The sequence below is a fragment of the Tetrao urogallus genome (assembly GCF_951394365.1).
Source record: "Tetrao urogallus genome assembly, chromosome: 2".
NCBI classification, from domain to species: domain Eukaryota; kingdom Metazoa; phylum Chordata; class Aves; order Galliformes; family Phasianidae; genus Tetrao; species Tetrao urogallus.
This window is the reverse complement of record NC_136814.1, coordinates 67,741,939-67,762,101: the sequence shown is the minus strand read 5'-3', so window position 1 is coordinate 67,762,101 and position 20,163 is coordinate 67,741,939. Positions and strand designations below refer to the sequence as shown.

Below are 20,163 nucleotides of genomic sequence, written 5' to 3'. Positions count from 1 at the left end.
TTTAGATGAGTAACTATTAAGTAATCCCAAATTGTTTTTAAGAACACACAGCAATATAACAATATTTGATTGTCTAATCTAACAGATTCCTAGCTCCCTCATTTCCATTGAAAGAGCAATGTAACTGAATTTTAAGATGACAATTTGTTTTTTTTTTTTAAAAAAAAAAAAAAAAAAGATGGTGAGTACATGGCAGTCTAGTTTTAAGGTATTGTTGGGTATCTGTAAAGACAACATTTTTGAAATGTTATTTATCTTTCTATATTTGATGATTTGATGTGCCATTGCCAGTTGAACAGGAGGCAAAGCAGCTTAAAGAAATTTTGCCAAGTAGAAATATTTCAGGTAATATTATATGTTTTTAAAATTATGCATTGAGATTTTGTGAGTTAAGCATATAAATAAATAGGTAAATAAGCAGGTAAAGCATGAGTCCTTTCTGCAGATGTGTATCTCCTAATCATAGAATGAATTTAAAACTTTGCTTCCACTTTACAACTTCAGAATATCTGAACTTACAGATGTTCATGCAAATTTTACTGTTCAAAATAATCAAGATTACTTAATTGATAGTTACACTTTAAAGCAAACTATATTTTTTGAAAACTAACGATTAAAGGAAATTATTAAATTTGTTAGTTGCTTTGTGCATTGTATACACAAACTTTGTTTGCCACTGAAACCTTAAATTGAGCAACTAGGGATCTTGTAAAAACGTAATTGCTATGGGCCCAACTGATTATCTAGTATTTGGAATTGACATTGCTCGTTTTTTTAATAAATGTTGTAGGTAAGTTAGATCTCAGTGTACTCCAGTATATACATACTTTATTATCTAAACACTACTGTAGTTCAGACAAGCCGAATTGTTAGCATGTCTGACGTATTGTCCTGTAATGCCAATCTTCATTATCGAAGGAATACAGTTATAGTAACAGATGAGATGCCAGAAAAATAATTTTAAATGATGGAACATATTTTAACACAGTCGTTAGTAACAATATCAAATGTGCAGACCATTGCTGTTCTCTCACAGTGCCTGTTTTATTTTCCCCTTCTAAATAATCTTTCCAGAACTCTTAGCAAGAGCCTAAGAACTGAATTAATATCCTGTTGTGGTCTACTGCCATTCAATTCCTTCAAATAAATCCTATCCACATCGTATAATACAGTTAATAATGGTCATTTTCTCTACCCCATCATAAAAAATACAATTTACATAGTGGTTCACTTGAGAATTCTCTGTTGTGACAGCCTAAAGCAGGCATTATTTGGAAAGAGTACCTAACAAATGGTTAAAGCTGCTAGTAGAATATGGTTTCAGAAACTATAATCGGTAAACTCAACGTGGCTTTGAAGAGAGTTGTTCTCATGCGAAGCTGACTTGTAAAGAAACTCTAAAGTCCATAAATCCAATGTGAGAAAAGAATGAAATAATTCATACTAGCTAATAATAATAGCTATTTATCATGACAACCTGAAACTGTTGAGCAGAGTTTGCATTTTAACAATGACAGGAGTATTTAAAGACACTTACTTGCATAGCCATTCAAACTGCTCTTGATGGTCAGAGCAACCGTAGTCAGTAGTCCAAGCATGGCCAATGGTGTACTTGTGGAACTTTAGCATATCCATCACTCCCACTTGGGCAATAACACAGCCAAAGAGGTCAGGACGCTGATTAGCACAGGCAGCTTTAACAAGAAAACAACTCTATTAGTATTAACAGCTTAGAGAAAGATATTGGCAGTAGAAGATCCAATAACAGTAAGTTATTGTCAGAAAAAAAAAAAAAAACAACAACAAAACAGAACAGAAAATTGTTAAGGTAAAACAACATGATGAGAGATAAGAAATATAGATTTCCCATGTAATTTCTGAAGTCAAAGAACTTGAATACAAAATATCCAAAATAAAAGCAATAAAACCAATTACAATGAGAGAAGCCTGCCAGTGTATATGAAATGAAACAGTCTTTTAAGAAAAAAATGAAAGCAAACATAGAAATGGATAATGATTATAATTGTCAAAGCTGATATTTTCTAATGAACTTAAGAGCTATTTCCTCTTAAAGCACTAAGCACAGTCCTTAGCAAATATGTCTTCCAGACTACAAACTGAGTTTGCTAGGAGAAATGCACTTGTTAAATATGTGAACTTTTGGACTACTGAAATTGAAGTGTGCTGAACCATTCACTTTCTAATATTACTGTCAACAAAGAAAAGGACATTAAGGAGCAAAATTCTCCATTTACTGATAAGTTTTCTTCCATAATTACTATGCCAATTCATATGAAAAGAGTTCTAATGAAAGCAAACTTTTAGAAAATCAGAGGAATAACCTCATTTTAATTAAAAAAAAAAAAAGTTACTGCAGTATTTTTTTTCTTTTTATTATTTTCACTTCCCTACTTCTGGAAGGGACAATTTCTTTAAGAATAATGCTTGTCTCATATTACAAAAAATAACCAGACTAGGACCATCTAGCTCCATGTTCAATTTACAAGAGTGACAACTGGCAGATGCTCTGGAAAAAGCTTTAAATACAGAAAATACTGAGAGATTTCCTGCACACACACAGAATCACAGAATCACCCGGGTTGGAAGGGACCTCAAGGATCACGTAGTTCCAACCCCCCTGCCTAGCAGGGCCACCAAACATACACATTTAGACCAGGTTGCCCAGGACCCCGTCCAACCTGGCCTTGAACACGTCCAAGGACGGGGCATCCACAACCTCCCTGGGCAGCCCATTCCAGGGCCTAACCACTCTCCTTGTAAAGAACTTGCACATTGTGAGCTTTTGCAACAAGTCAGTTGGTTTCTCCTGAGTTGGAGCTTATCCTCAGCCATCAGAACACGTATCCTCCATAAATGCATCTATTTCCTTTCTTAATGTTTATTCATCTATTGTTATGATATCCTGCAGCAATGAGTTCTTCAATTCCAACTTCTGCTTGATTTAAATCTGCCAGATGATTTTACAAATTCCCTACACTTTTTTTTTTGTAGCATAAGAAATAACAGTGCCTATATTTTCACTTAACTACCACAATGGATCCCTTCCTTAATTCAAATCTCATCACTGTACATCCAGACCAGACATAGTCTTTCTCAAATTCGTCAGCTTGTCATTTTTGTCCACTGTGAAAATAGATCATTCCTTCCCATTCTTTGCTTTCTTTCGCAGTGGCAACCTTCCATCCAACTCAACAAGAACTTTCTTTTAAAGTCTTGAGATCTTGTGAAAACCTTGTTAAAATCCAAGAAAAACAGATCACTGTTACATGCACCATACGCTCCTTGACTCCTTCAAATAGCTCTAAGATTTCAAGATACATCTTCAGCCTGCAAAATTCTTCCCCATGCATGTCAACTATTATTTATTGGTTTCAATTGGCTTGTCTGTTACAGAAGTCAGATTTACTGATCTGCAGTCTGTGGTTAGCCATGAACCACTTAAAAAATTGGCATTAAACTTGTCCCCTTCTGTTCATCAGACATTCAGGCTTAGTAGTCTGCAGTTTCACACTGGAATTCATTTAGGATCTTGTGTGTGTACCATCTGGTCCTGGCAAGACATGATTTTTCATTTGATTTATTCTAAAACCTCTTCTGCTAATGCTTCAGCTTGAGGCAACTCCTCAGAGTATCACCCACAAGGAGAGACTAGTGAAGGGAAATCCCAATGCTCTGTAGTAAGGAACATCAATAGAAATGAACCATTTCCTTGTGTTCTGTCATTATCTTTATTTAGTGCTCCTGTAGAGTCCCAAAGATGTCAGATATCAAAGAGGTCAGCTTCCTGCTTCTGACACACACAGAAAGTTTTTATTACCAACATTTAAGTTGTTAGCAATTTGCACAGCCTCCTCTGGTCCATCAGTCCCAGTCAAAGCTTATTTTTAACTTATTTTCTTCAGTTGAATCTTATTTCTGTTTTCTGGTGGATGTTATTTTACTTGTACGTGACTACTTGATACGTAACTACACTACCTGGATCTTTTTCTTATATAAGACTATTGTCTAAAAGTTCTTCATCCTTCTAACTGAATCTTTCAATCAGATCTTTTCAAGCCATTTCTTTTTTTGAAGAGAAATGCTATTCTGGTAGGAAAAAAAAAAAAAAAAAAAAGCCAAAACACCTATTGTAAGATTGAATTCATTCAAATCTTCACTGTAAAACATCTCTTGAAGGACTGTACATTGCTCAGGATTATATCAAAACTGCTGCTCCTAGCTCTCAGAATAGTTACTTCAGTAAGAAAACACCTTTGGAGCCACTTATCAGTTCCCATTACAACCCTTTTGTTAGCCATAATTATATGCATTATGGAGCTGTAACCTGGAACAATTTATTCATTAATTTTATCCCTCTACACATTGAGCTTTAAAATTTGGTACCAAAGCCTCAGAACTATTTGCCTAAGCAAACACAAGAGGACAAATGCTGCATTTGCATGAAAGAGGCTTTCTGGTCACAGCTGTGCTGCTATGCTGAGCTTTGGGATCATATCCTGCAGGACAAGGAAGTATTGTTTCTCAACTCAATGAGGCAAGAGTTCAGAGCCCTGTGCTTCTTAGAGACACCTCCTGTTAGTTACAATTAAAAAGAATCAGTATTTTGGAAGAATGACAATACTCTTCCTTACAATTTATTTTTTCCCTCAGAAAATGAAAACTAAGAAAATGTGGCACTGGATGCTTGCACTTAACGTAACAGTTACGCTTGTCAGTGTTGTATGAACAGCTACTGCAAAATTTAAGTTGAGAAGGCACTTTTGTATTTCTTAAATTCACCTGTCTTAATCTGTGTCATTAAGAACAAAGAAATCCAGATGGATTGTAATAAATCAGCAATTGTAATAAGTTTCTAACACTAGACTTTCACAAGAGGCGTCCAGACTCACAGCATCCACCTAATAGAGACATGACATGCACTCTGCACTTACTTTCCCTAACCTAAAGAAGGTGCCCAACTGACTTGTTCATGAAGAAAACCAGATTTTTTTGGTGACTACAGCAAGGTAGGATGAATCCTATCCTGAGTGAAACTGAAGTCCAAGTAAGGATAAAACAGCATTTGCAGAAGCTATGTAATAGATTGGAAGTTTAACAGAACTTTCATGTATATATAATTGTGCTCACATAACACGGACTTTTGTAGTGGTTGTACTCCCAATGATGTGTAAAAACTTTTTTCATCCATTTCTATTGGTGGTGTTTACAGTACACAAACACCTTCTGCCATCTGAGAAGCAAATATGCAAAAACACGACATTACATGATTGTCTTTAAAACATTGTTGTGGCCAAGATGGCACAGATCAAAGAGCTGTATAACTCCAAATCTCGTTTCTTATACAAGATACCAGTTCACTGTAAAACAACAACAACAACAAAATCAACAGAGTCAGTTATTCAGCAGCTGTTAAATAGAGAGTAGAGCAAGAGCAGAGCATGCAAAGGGTGGTCCTAATAAATCTGATTTCCAATAAACTAGATGCTTTTCTCATGAGTAGATCACCTCTGTCATACTGTGTCATGCCTCTCATGTTGTTTTTAAAATAATCCAAACTAACCACAATGTTATTCTTTTGTGTTTCCTTCTCCTGTCAAGACCGAAACAAATAACTTCTTTTTATTCTACCACTTTTAGACACTAGGATATAATCAGAAATAAATGTAGCTTTTAAAACACTACTTAGAATATAAGATTTTTTGTACAACCTTTTCTAAGAAGGATATTAATTTCCTTGAATTTAAGATCATAGCAGTGAATGAAATGCACTCATAACAGCATTGCATTTACACAGTCCCTCAAAAGTCTACTGCTTTTTTAAGTACTTGAAATTAGTGTTTCACACAAGAGACACTCCTGGATTTATTTGTCACCATGTCTTAACTACATGATTAAAGTCAGTCACGTGTCCTTGTACAAAGGCCTTAAAAGCAGAAACGTCATGTTATCATTTTCTCCCCTAGGAATGAGAATGCATGACTACAGAAAGACTGAATAAGAAGCTCTACTGAAGGACTGCAGAACTTGGGATTCTGGCTTATGCCATAGGCACACAAAAATTCCTGAATGCCCCATAACAGGTTTTCTGGTTATTCAGTTATTGTTTCCTACTAATCAGCCTTAAGAGATGAAAAACAGATTTTTTAAAATGCATTCTTACTCTGTGATTCTACCAAGGGGTTAGCTCTAGCAAACAAGACAGTAATCATAAGTACTGCAGTCACTATTCGCTGCAGAATCCTGATATCCATTGTAAACAGCAAATAAAGTAGAATTGTATACAATTCATGCTTGGTATATATTAATGCACAGACATTCTGCAACTCTTGAAAAAAAGGTTCTGATAAATTTCTGTTTGGTTACCATGATAAACTCCAGTACCAAAGCCAGGAAATACACAAGCAGTTCTTACCAACTAAGAGGCCTCCATTTGAACCTCCATTAATAGTCAGCTTCTTTGGAGATGTATAGCCCTCTTTGATGAGGTATTTGGCAGCATACTGAAAGTCATCAAAGCAATTCTGTTTGTTGGCCAAGATACCACCTAGCACACAAATAAAACAAATCAGTTGATTCCATAAAACCCATGTGAATCCATCTCTTCAGAAAAACGCGTGTGCAAAAATACCTGGGAACAATTCCAATTTCATGAACATTTTAATAATTGATGCAGGTCAGAAAGACAGCAAAAGTGAAATATTCTTTCAACACAAAGAATATGAAATGGCTTTGTCAATAACTCTAATGCTTTCAGAAACTGAATAATACATACTTACACTGTGGAATGAGCGCCAGGTAACATTCCAAACCAGTAATATTAAAGCTAAAAGCTTTGCATTACAAAATACATACAAAATGACCACACAATCCACTTGAGGCTTGATCTAATGGGACATTAACAGCATTAAACTCAGTGACAGTTTCTTAAGGCGATAAAACTTCAAATTTGCACCCATATAAAACAAGCACTTTCATTTCCTGGACAAAGAATACGTGGCTGATGATTTACCTTTTTTCCTATTATGTTTCCAAATCAGATGATATGTTGCTGTGGTCAAATAAGAAATTCAGAATCGCATCTTGGTTAGAAATTTTATTAGTGAGCTATCAATGTGGAAAGAATATCAACCTAGAGGGCTCACAGATGACCCAATCTCAGTATTGGCATCTTCCTCTCTTCAGACGCTCGTTTGGACTGAAAAACGGTTCCTCCTCAAAGATCACCCTACCTCAGATCTGGTACATTCCCTCTCAGACAACTAAACATTTGTAACAGTCTGGGGAAAACATCTTTAAATTCCTGAAGGAAAGACTGTGATCCAGTCAGGTAACAGGGGCTCGTACAGGGGCAGAAATGGAACTCCATTTCCTTCCACTTAGTTTAAAGCCAAGTGGTTTAGCCTAAACTAATTGCCCTGGCTCCCACCATGGTTCAGGATAATTAACTCCACATTAAAATAAGCAGGATTAGATACAATATGAAGGTGCTTATTTCCATCATCCGTTAATGACCCCACACACCCAACTTAAATTGAATGCTTCATTCTTATGTTGCAAAATTTAAGTAAGGTAACTCCAGACTTTAATCATATGAGTTTCCTTGTGGAATTACGAGCATTATTTTATAACAAACAAATCTTCTCATACTAACAAGATCATTGAAGAAAGATGTGTTGGGACAAGGAAAAAGTCTTCAAATGAATGGCAGCAAAGGAGAAATAAATAAATCTTACTTTTTTCTTCAAGTTCTGAACTAGTGTAAGGTTAAAATCCATACCCTAAACCTGTAATTGCTTCCAGAGTTAGCAAAGAACAGATGTATATCTATTTTTGCAACTGCAAAAAAGACTTGGGTCAAAATTAAGCAGGAAATAGGTGGAATAAAGAAGCATTATCAAATTAAAATAAATTTTATTAAAACCTACTACAAACCAATCTGCAAATTAAAATTAATGAAGGATACTTAATCTTCAGCAATAATATCCTGCATCTGCAAGCACATATAGCTTCTATTTATGAAACCATTACTTCTTAACTCAATTGTAAGGAAATGACCCAGACAAAAAGTTACCACAGATGAAATGGTAATATCAAGATGTAATGATCTGGGAATACTATTATGTTTGATACAAAGTTATTATGGATTACTCCCCATGCAAAATGTTGCATCATCACTGTTCTGGTGCATTTGCCTTACTGACAAGATTTCCAGCAACTTATCCTCCAGATTCTTGGAATATGAGTAAGAGGTCATCACCAAATAATGGTGGTTATATTGTTACATCTGAGAGGGACTTTCTTCAGCTTTTTCTTCTGGTGAAGGCATGCAGAAAATTGCCAACAATCAGAAAAGCTGACAAACAAAGGATTTCAGTGAGTACTGGAAAAAATACGGAGAGAAATACTTTAAAGGTGCTAAGAAGCGACATGGAACACTGAAGTCACTTAAAAAATGTCTACCTACAAGTTGTATCTCAGAGTGCATGACATATCACTCATGGGGCTGATTAAAGATCATATGAAAACAATCTCTCTCACTCACTCGCTAATAAAGGATTTATTCATAAATGGTGTAAAATCAATTCTGTTTATTTTCTAACATACAAAGCTAGCAGAATTACATTCTGAACTCCGAAGTTCATACCTTCTATTACGTTTTGCAAATGGTCAATTTCTTTCTCTGATACCAATAAAGACTAAATAGATTGTTGCACTGTCTTACGGATCTAGAACTGTGGGGTCAGGTGCATTGCAAGTAATGTAAGAGATATGTAAAGGCAAGGCAGATCTCTTGCAGTTCAGACAATCTTTGTTTGGAAGATTGTTCATGATAACTGCAAGAGCTGGATTTCCAATCCTATTATTATCTAGAGAATTGGTCTTACTTTTAAAAATATAATAGCTTTCACTATCTTGGAAAAAAGATAGTTGGGAAAAGCCATTCAAATTATGATGCAAAAAATTCACTGAAAATCCATTGAAAAATTCAGATAACATTGGGGAAGGTAGAGATCAGATGAATAAGAAAAAAAATCCAACTTTTCTATAGAATAAATGTAAGGTGAAATGAGACTTGAGTATGGAAGAGGGACAAAACAAAAGTGTTGTCAGCCTCACTGTTAGACCTGCAGTTTTGTTCTTGTGCTTGGACTGATTTACCTTTGTGCCAAGTCTCTCCATATTCACCACCACCCCTGATGTTCGCCACTGCTAGAACACCCCCCAGGTGTCGCACAAAAATGAGTCTTGACACACTGAAAAAGCAAGCAGAGAAAGAGTATTATTATTTATTTCTAACTACTTCCTACCACTTTTAGAAAAATACTTTGAAGGAAAGTCCTAAGATGCATGACGAAATAATGAATAAAGTCCTGCTTTGATGGCAAACCTGAGTAGCCAGGTTCTTTCCAATGGTTGTCAGTGGAAATGAAACACTCCGCAGCCTCTTAAAGGAAACCAGAACTGTTCTACTCGTCTTTACTTTCACACCCTTGAGGAGAATGGCTACTGGCTCCTCTGGGACATAAAGTAAGCTACGCAGTACCACTGGACCTCCAAGGCTTTTTAACTGCTGCCTTTCAGTGGGTCCTTTGCTTTTTCAGGAAAGGAAAGTTTAGCCCAAATGAAGAAAGCAAAGACTTAAGAATAATGATCAGCACATGACATTTGTTTATGGGCTGATATATACAACTTCTGCTTCATGCTTTTTCTTTGACCTTTATAAAACTGTATTTGTCCTTGTTTTGTGGCAGGCTCTGCAGTCAAGTCTTAGTCAATCCTGTTCCTCATATTTTCCACTTGATTTGTTAAACGTAAGAAGTAAAAACGAAAAGTTCTGCCTTCCCTAATAACTCTCAAACCTGGCTGAAAAGTGAAGTAACATGATTTTTTCTTAAATGTCAAATTGCAAAAAGTATAAAAGCTATTAGTATTATTTAAAAAGGGATTTAAGTAATTTAGGTTATATTTAACAATTCAGAATATATATTTATCTCTCATGTATTGAGGCAGTAGCTTAACATAGTGGAAGCTCCAGACTTAAAACCATTTTATTGTTAAGGAGAACAGTAAATATTCAAGCTTAATACCAACAAGTCTTTTTTTTTTTTTTTCTCTCTAGTAGGTTCAAATTTCTTTTTTAGTTGAATTTACTTAAATTTTCTTTCTTGAATTCCAATTTCTACAGGTTAATTCATTGATAATGTACAGTAGCCTCACAGTAGCTTGTCCCATAAGCTGGTGGCTTCTTAAATTTTGCTATGTGAAAGCTACAAAATCTCACAGAACACTCTGCACTACTTTTCCATGTCTCTGCCCCAGACAAAATCAATAGAAAGTTTGGGGACTACTTACTTGACCAAGTAACCAACTAAAGGTACAAGGAAGAGGAATTGAAGGTAGGTATGAATCTGCTACCAAACATATTGTCTGAGATTATTTTAAAAATAAAACATTCCACCCCTTTCCATCTTCTGAAAAGGAAACTGTGCCTATCTGAGAAGTCAACATATTTAATTAAATAATCTGAGCAACATGGAACTAAACTCTTGAGTACATCACATTCATGGAGACTGCTCTAACAGAGGTGCTACCTTGGTGATAATTTTCAGAGGGCCTGAAAGTGACTTGTCATCTCCTAAGATACTGAATTTCAGAAGAGTTCCTAATGCAGTCACTGATTATATGAAGCAAGTCTCCATTTCCCTTAGCAAATTCTCTTTCAATTGCACAGATCCTTGACAGGATAAAATCCAGAGATTGAAACAATCATTCTGTTGTAAAAAATTTAAGTAAGGCTTAGTATATCTGTGTTCACTGTCATTGGTACAAGTGGAACTTAGGCACTTCTGATAATGTTACAACCATACACTCTCAACACAAACATCTAGTAATGCCACTGCAAATAACTGTTAATTAATATCCACTTGGGTATGATCAGTAATGAAGTGAGACAACTCGACTGATATTTCGAGGTGGAAGTGCCTAGTGTTTATAACAAATTTTCTCAAAGTCAAGGAAATTCAATTAAGAGAGACTAACTTTTAAGAAAGTAAAAATCCAAAATTATCAGCACAAAATTCAACTTTCATCTAACCCCTGCTATTTTCTCCTGTTTTACAGGTAGATTCTTGATTCCAGATTCAATTTCAAGTCAGCTTGCTGTTTAAGTCACAGCAAACTGTTCAGTAGCCTTGGATGCCTAGAAATTGTCTCCTTCTGTATGGAGAAGTCTGGCTCACTTCTCCCTCTGACAGTCTTTTCCTCATCAGCTGATGGCTGCAGCTTTCTTTGGAAAAATGTAGGCTGATGCACTGGTGGTAGGGAAAAAATCCTATAATCCCTGAGTCACTGGACTTCATTGGCTTTTATGGGGCAGGAGGCAATCGTAAAAGAGAAACAGAAAAGAGTGATCTAGTGATCTTGCATTCTGCACCATTGGCTGTGGTGCTGCTTGACCTTTCTGTGGGCTTACAGAGTTTCCCCACACCACCTCTGTGCTTAAAGGCGTGGTCGAATCCAGCCCTGTAGCAGTGAAATACAATTTCACAGTCTGCTTCACAATCAATTGTATTTCTGGGTGCATGAGAAATTGCTTCTACTGCACCTGCAGAGGCGCCCACAGAACAGTACAAGGAAACATGCTGGTTCCTGCAGTGTAATTAGCAGAATCTGAGGCATTATTGGTGGGTTTGCAATAGCATTACCACAGCAGATCTGCCAAGCCACAGGTGCCAATTTCATCAATTTTAACTTGTGCTCACTATGCAGGCTGTATATAATTAATGACAGTGCTCTAGTGTGCACATTTTAGAAATGCTACCAAATACAGCTCTTTGGTCCAGAGGAACACATAAAAAATGCATGCTTGCATTCAAAAATAAAACACTGCTGTAACTGACTTAATGACTTTGGCCTATCATTCTCATAGCTATTTTTGGATCCTCTTGTTGATTTGTTTCTGTTGCTTTCAGGGGAAAAGACTTTGTGTGTGTATGTGTATTAGAGAATAAGCGAAAAGCAATATCACTTTTTGAATTAAAAAACAAGTTTCCCAAGCCCAAGAGCTGGCTCACAGTGATGGATGCAAAATATCAGCATGAAAATATTTTACTGACTTGAAGTGTAGGACAGAACCGGAAATAATCAGTCTAAAAACATACCAGGGAGGTTTAGACTGGATATTAGAAAGAAATTCTTCATGGGGATGGTGGTTAAGCATTGGAATGGGCTGCCCGTGGCAGAGGTGCAATCCCCATCCCAGGAGGTATTTATGAGTTGTGTGAATGTGGCACCAAAGGATCTGGTTTAGTGATAGGATTTGGTAGGTCAGACTGATGGTTGGACTTGGTGATCCTAAAGGTTTTCTCTGACCAAGATGATTCTATGATAGGGAAAGTAGGAACATTCTGTAAAAAGTTACAAAAACCTTGTTAAAAAAAAAAAAAAAAAGAATATTTACTCAGAAATAGAGTGGTGTGTGTGTGTGTGTGTGTGCGCATGTGTAGTATAAGTAGGCTACCATGCAACTGCACTTCCATAACTCTCTCAGCTCAGGTGAGATATGTGGCAGACCTTAGCCTTAACCATCCTTTGGCTCTTTTTTGAGCAATTGTGTCCATGTTCATCTATTAAAAAAAATAAAATTAAAACAAAAAAAAGGGGTGGTGCTGGGCTGCAATGGGAGCAGCTGTTGGACCTGGGAACTACTCCTGAATACTGCAGTGTATAGTAACAGGGACACAGTCACATATTGAACTTACTAGGTATGGAAGTCCTGTTTTTCTGACACAACTTCTCTATTACAATTTCCTTTCCTGATCTTGCCTGCTTACTTCCAGAACATTCTTCCTCATCAAGCGTGCAACTCTGAGTTTATCAACAATAAAGGTGCATTCCAAGGTCTTTGTGTCCCTCTTTTTTGAAAGGCTAAAAAGGGATGTGCTGCTGTTACAAGGAAAGAATGAGGAGGGAGATGCAGCTCACCTGTGTCTTCTTCACATTGTTAGTGGAGCAACATAGAGTCTCTTAAAACTGATAGTTCTCTGTGCTTCTTACTTTTAAGGTATTGTTACAGATTCATACTCTTACTTAATCCACCATTTAAGAGTACAGTTTCATGGGATTCCAAAAGATATAGGTCACTGCTCCCTTTCTCCCATCCTCCCTTCTGTTAGCTACACTTTCTTGCTGCTTGCTAATGCTGGACTCCTACAAGTTAAACTTCAACTTGCCCAAGTGGCAGAAAACCACCCATCCTTTTTGCTAGGATAGTTTTTTGCCACCCTTGTGAGGCTAATGAGCTTAGCAAAAGTTCCAGCTAACATCAGGGCTAATGAAAGGGAGGTGGAACAAGGGACCATGGGATACTTTCCACTTCTTTTGCCAGCAGCCAACTCACACTGCTCTGCAGCACATGAAATTTTATCCCAAATCAATAAATACATTATATTTACTTTAGAAAAGAAAACATGGTCAGTTTTATCGCAGTTTTCAGCATCTACAATAGACCGTAATAAATCAGTGCTTGAGTCTAATCTAAAAGGGAATTTAAAACCTATTCTGGTTATATAATTGTCTCACAAAAACCACAGGAAATTAAAAATGTAGCTTTACAAGGCATATAAAATACTTTCCAGTAATCACAGAGTGCAAGATGTGAGGTCCATTGTTGGACAAGGTACTTGATATAAACCACCAGAGACTGTAAATCCTACTTAGAAATACAACCACAGTGACCTGGAAGAGCTAACACTACAAAAAATTTCTTGAAATACACTGACTCTAAAAGAAGACCTGGTAGCACACAAACTTAACAGTATGGTTTGATATTAGATTATTTTTGTATTAGTGAGCTGTTCTTCTATCTGAAGTACAGTGTTCCATCCAGCCCTTTGCATTTCTTCTGCATTACTTCTGCCTTGCTTAGAAACAACTGTTATACATCAAAGCTCTAAGACAATCAGTGACACTTTTGCTAAGTCTATCTGAATTCCCTCACAGAGGAAATCAGCCCTTTCTTTAAAGAGGACATCTATTCAATATAGCTTATATCTTTGGAGAGCTACAAATCCTATTTTGCAAACAGCATTTTTGGTTTACAACGCATTGCTTTGCATATGCAGAGCCTGTATCACAACTACCTCTAGACAAAATAATCTTTTCTCTTTTTGATTATATAGGAACACAGTATGATTTTGCTTTTGACAATCTTCTCAGAGGTACATAAAAATACATCTGAATTTTCACAATTTACAGTACACAAAAATTTTCTTTAATATTTAAGAAAATTTAATATTTACAGCACTTCTCTATTCTGACAGAAATTTCTCCTGTGATTCTGGGCAAGTCCCTTGAATTCAGAACTAACAAAATAAATATATGATGCCTGGACTCTGATCTGCAGCCCTTGCAATTCCATCTTACTTCTCAAGGACCTGAAACCCTTAATTCTGCAGATCCATAGTCCAGCCAGCTCTCAGTCCTTTCTGACAGTCGTTAGCATCAAATTGCTTCAGAAGGTTGAAAATACCCTGCTGCTTACCTGTAGCTTGGTGTAATCGATATGTTGAAGCCTCCATATCCATACAAGAAGGCAGGATGAGAGCCGTCCAATTTAATTCCTTTCTTGTGAATAATAAACATGGGGATCTTAGTACCATCTTTGCTAGGGTAGAAAACCTAAGACAAGACAAGAAGGAATGTGGGATGATCAAGCCGTCACCTGCTTGGTTGCTAGATAGCTCTGAAAAACATTAAAACATGACAATACAAAGGGTATGGCTATTAATTTTTATATGTCCTGCACTGTGACTGAGCTGGTAAGGAGAACGAACAGGACTAAAACCAGATTTCTAACTTAAGACGTTCCTAAAAATCTCTCATTTTTAAAAACACACAATTTCAAACACTAGAGAACAGTGTACAGAGAAGAAGTAACACATCATAGGGTTGTGACTTAGTGAGACCCAAGCAAATGCTGCACTGTTTTGGGTAAGAAATAGCTACGAAACTCCCAAAGTATGTATAATTCCCTTAAGACTTGATCTTGTCTGCTGAAATGCAGTATTTGCGTGTAAAAACAAAGTTAATCACAAGCAAAAAGCTAAAGATATTAAAAAAGCCACAGAATTATGGTTTTTGTATTAATACATTGGCATACATTTTGTTAACATTGTTAATACACTAATAACATTTCTCAACAGTCATTCCACACACCAGACTCAAATCAAAAGAATAAACCTTGATTAGCTGAAGACCCTGCTTCTTATGAAAGCATCAAAAAGGCGACTATTCAACACTTATGCATGCACCATAAACTCATAACAGCAGTGTTGTATCCAGCAAACATGGATTGAGCACTGCCCAGTCTTTCCAGGTTGTCTCAAATTCCCTAATCACAGTGGTAACATAATCCACGACAGACACTTCTGTCATGCTTGGAATATTTCCAGACATTTCCCAGCAGCGAGGACCAGGAGTTGCTGGCACTGCAGAACCCCCAAACCCACCTGGCAAGACAACAGAGCTATCTGCTGGCTTTTAGGAAATCTGCTTGCAAAGAATCCAGCATCCAGGCAGCATATGCTTTCCTACGTGCCTCTACTACAGTAAGTCACAGCGCTGTAGTAACTTAAAAGCTAAATTCCACATACAGAAACACGCACTGCAATTGCTTAACAGAATTTCTTATCTTGTTGTTTAGATGCATGTACCTGCATGCATGTTCTAGTTTAGGTTCCAGCATATCCAATTTTGACAATCAAACAAAACACGGGCATGAAAGCAGTTTACTGCTTATCCTAAAGTTCCTTGCATTGGTTTCGATATCAACATTTGTGATTTCTATTTTAATCAGAACAAAGCAATAGAATCACGTTCTTACTTCATTGTATCTTTACAACTTCTTCACTTTGAGAGGAAAGAAACCTATCATATTTTATAAAGTGTACATGATCAACAGGATCTGTTTTTATAACTAATGAACCCCACCAGTAATACGATCTTGTGCAACACATTTATTCTGAGCACTGCTTGTAACGTGAAACAGAAAGCCACATGGCACGTAAAAAAAACGAAATCACATTTGATTTTAGTTTAATCATGGCTAAAGACGTGTGAGAAATTTCAAAAGAAACTGCGTTGGCATCTGAAGGCTTCACCAAGTCTTTTAGGCTTATTCTAAGTAAAATTCAGTTAATTCCTATTAAAATAAAAAAATAATAATCAGAACTAAAAGCTGCAGGCATTTTTGCACAGATGAAATCATCCTTCCCAGCTACTGCCACAAACATCTCTTTACCGCTGAAGTACTCATCAGAACTCATTACAGGAGAACACATTTGAAGTATTTAGAAAGACAAACAAATCGAACACTATAAGCAAATAAAACAGATGATGGACAAGAGACCTGCTGAGGATAGAGATGAGGCATTCCAGAGAGAATCCTCTCTAGAATACTCTCCAAAACTCCAGTTGTTGCTGGCAATTCACACATTGTGCACACTTGGCCCTTCCTGTGTTTCCAGTAACAATGCTGTTGGGCCAGACGCCTTTTCTTTTCCTTATAGAAATCTCTGGAAAATGACTTCAGCAAGGCTTTTATCATCATCAGTTAAGATGAAATAACATGACAGTAAATGCAAACTCATCCAAAAAATAAACCAAACCAAAAAACGGCACGTCAAGGTGACATTTGTAATGTAAGGGTTTTCATTCCTATTTTTTACTGAAATAATCATTACCTCTCTCTCCGAGAGGAACAAATGGGAGGTGGAAAAAAAATCAATTCAGTGAGACACCAAGATATGTGAACCTATTTAAGCTTCTCCAAATAGACTATTTTCAACAACTGATTCAATCTCACCTTTAAATTGGGTGTTATCTCTGAAGCAAGTCCAATGGTTTATTTATGCAACCAATAAAGGGCTGTGCTTCTATCTCAAAGATTAAGGTAAACTGGAAAGGGCAAGCCCTGAAGAGAAAACCTTCCCGTGATGGCATTTCATGCCTAATTTTAGAAGCTGACAGTTTTTACAAGAGTTACTGCTCACAGAAGGGTCCTACGGTTTTCTGCTTTATCGCAGTGAGGAGTGATCCTCTTGTGCCAGACACATTACGTTACTCATCGCTCACATATTTTCAAAGGAAGACTCACATCACTACAGCCATTAGCACACAAAAAAAGCAACATTTTTCCCTTCAAAATCACCTTGAGGACAATGCATCAGACATACCAGAAAGAATGAAACTATAGTAGTAAGGGAGGGAGGTGTGAAATGCTGAAAATAAATACTTTCAGTCTCCAGGAGCGTACTAGCAACAGTGTGTGGCTGGCACGGTGCTTCTGCCACGTGCAGCCTCTCGGGCTATTCTCAGAGCATGTGTGGGAGTAGCAGAGGAGCCCTGAAATAGTTGTAAGCATAATTTTGTCTCACACTAACGTCCCTGTGTGTCACATGGCATGGGATCTCAATGCCAGAAAGAATCTCCCTTAATTCAGATGCTGGAACATGAGGCATAGATTTAGAAACCTTATCCTAATTAGCATGATCCAGAGAGAAAGGATCTGCTTGCACATCTACTCATTACTGCAAAGTACCTGAGGATTAAACTACAAGCAAAAACATTTGTTATTAATATTAATATTAATATTTGTCATTCCTCTTTAGTACATACGTTTCCTTTTTTTTTTTTTTTTTTTTTAAATAAACAAGCACTTCAAAACAATTGACACTCAATTTTGATCTAAAACAGACACTAGAAGCTTGCTTCCAATCCTGTAGAGTAAGGTCTACATATAAATGATTTGCAAATTTACTTAGCAGCTAATGAGAATAGAAAGTGTGCTATGCATTCAATTCCATGGCGGACTTTGCCCTCGTAGTTGCTGTTTGTTATAAACACACAGAATTTACGTTACGTGATCCTTAAGGAATAGGACAACCAACACACAGTACCACAGATGCAGATATAAATTCAGAACGATCTTAAGTTTATCCATTTATGCCTCTGTAATGACAACAAGAGCATGCTCTCTTCTTTACAAAGGCCAGGAAGCAGATGTAAATAATTCAGCTTCTGAAAAGTTAGCAGAGTTTGAAAGAGAGCAGTTGAAAAGTCAAGTTTTCCCTTTTATTTGCCTAGAGAGAATATAATCAGACAGCAAGAACATGCACACTGAATTAGAAATAATTTTGGCACTCATTCACCATGCACTTCTGTGAATAAATACCCAAATCTGCATCTTATACCACACAGGAAGTGATATGGTCATCACAACAAATAAATAAAAAGAATCTGCCCGAGTACAACACTGCATCACACAACTAAAAATATTTTAAGTTACTGAAATTAAATACAGGCTTCCACTCTTAAAAACTAAGAGTCAGAAATTTGCGAATACTCAGTGTCATTTTTTCTTGCTTTTAAACATCTTTTGTCTGTTTACAGAATATAGAGATTAAAGGGTGAATGTAATTGTGGTTGTTCAAGGAAAAAAGATGCACATATACCTGAAATCACCTTACTTTTATAAAACAGAAAATCCTCCTAGGCAAAAAAAAAAACCACCACCCCAAAGTGTACCAATTTTATGGTAAGATTCAACACAGGTTTTGAAATACTGCTTTGAAACACAGTATAAAAAAACCCAGAACAATCTAAGTAAGTCTAATGCATATTTTCTAGCTGTAAGCCATATCTAAATGTCTAGAAATCTTTTATAATTTCAACTTGCTAATTAATAGCAAAAATAATTAAATTACATGAAAAAGTGTTTTGTTCAACTTTTCAGAAATAATTATTCCTTGCAGATAATACATTAATTTTACATATGAAAAGAGACTTTTGACTTGGGATTTGAAACACTCTCTAAATCACAATAGGCTAATCATTCTTAGAAAGCCACCAGTGATTCTAAAAATGTCTCTCTTAACTTCTCTTTCAAGATTAGTTACTACATACCAGAGATATCAATTCTTTCCATGTCTTTGTGTGCTTGATCCAAACCAGGTGAAAGTTTTATTTGTCAGTGCACTGACATTCACTGTGCTAAAATGCTGAAGAATGTTACAAAAGTAACTAAGGCATATAAATCATGATAGAACAGGCCTTATTAAAAACATCTGTACCTTAATTTAAGTACAGCACTACCAAGACAATGCCTTCAAAATGACTTTTGCTCTATTGTCAATTATTGTTTCACTGAATTAATTTCTTTCCTTTTGAAAAAGAGCAGGATGTAGCAGACTTGTGAAGTTCATCTATTGTTTTGTGCTTGCAGGAACATCCCCTTCACCCACGGCTGCTACCTTCAGTCCCAGCACACACAAGCAGTGTGACTCGAGCATACCCGTGCTGAGTGGCTGATCAATAGGAACAACCACTTTATTTCTAATTTCCTGGGACTGGATTTCACACATTCGGTTTCATATGCAGTATTCCCTTCCCTGCGAAACAAAGATGTCAAAATTCACGCTTTGAAGTTTAGTAAAGAAAAGTATATGAAATTTGTAAACTGTAATGTCATTAGTTTTCCCAAACATTGCAAAAGCTTTGTTAAAGGCTTAACAGTTTAAAATTCCATACAACTCTATTTCAAAGAAGACTGAAAGGGTAAATCTAATGGAGTAGTCCCTGGAAAAAATTTGAACCTGTGCACAGATAGCACCAGAGGTTGGACAACACTGTATAGCAACACTTACAATTGATAAACTGTAATAACTGTTGCTCAGCACTTCAGGGAGGCAAATCACAAAGAGCAGAAAAAGTCTGAAAGTATCAGTATCGGCAGGCAGGGGGAAATACTCTCCTTGCTTGAGGTGTGAAGGCAGAAGTCTCACAGACTGCCATAGAATCAAGATTCTCCCTCCCAGTGTGCGGCCTTGAACACAACCTCTGCACAGTCCATTCAAATTCTCGTTATCTCTGACATTACAAAACAAATAAACAAAAACCCCTAGTTTTGGACTGCAAGCTGCATAGCACACCAGAGAAGAAATACTACATCTACTGCAGCAGTGACAAGCACTCAAGTATAAAAAAAAGAGATGTCTGAAGAGCATCGTAGATCTGGCAGCCTATTACCACCATACAGCAAAATCCACAGGATCCGAGGTTTCCCTTCTTCAGAGGGAAGTCCTA

At 36.6% G+C, this 20,163-nt stretch overlaps 1 protein-coding gene across 1 annotated transcript in view; it reads right to left on the bottom strand.

Moving 5' to 3' along the window:
* Positions 1 to 20,163, bottom strand: part of PREP (prolyl endopeptidase) — a gene marked incomplete at both ends in the record, with an annotated part of 93,305 nt that overhangs the window by 797 nt on the left and 72,345 nt on the right. Inside the window, 4 exons of the mRNA XM_079549934.1 lie at positions 1,538 to 1,694; positions 6,434 to 6,565; positions 9,181 to 9,275; positions 14,564 to 14,700. Coding sequence (XP_079406060.1) covers positions 1,538 to 1,694; positions 6,434 to 6,565; positions 9,181 to 9,275; positions 14,564 to 14,700 — 521 coding nt within the window. The remainder of the gene's footprint in view (positions 1 to 1,537; positions 1,695 to 6,433; positions 6,566 to 9,180; positions 9,276 to 14,563; positions 14,701 to 20,163) is intronic.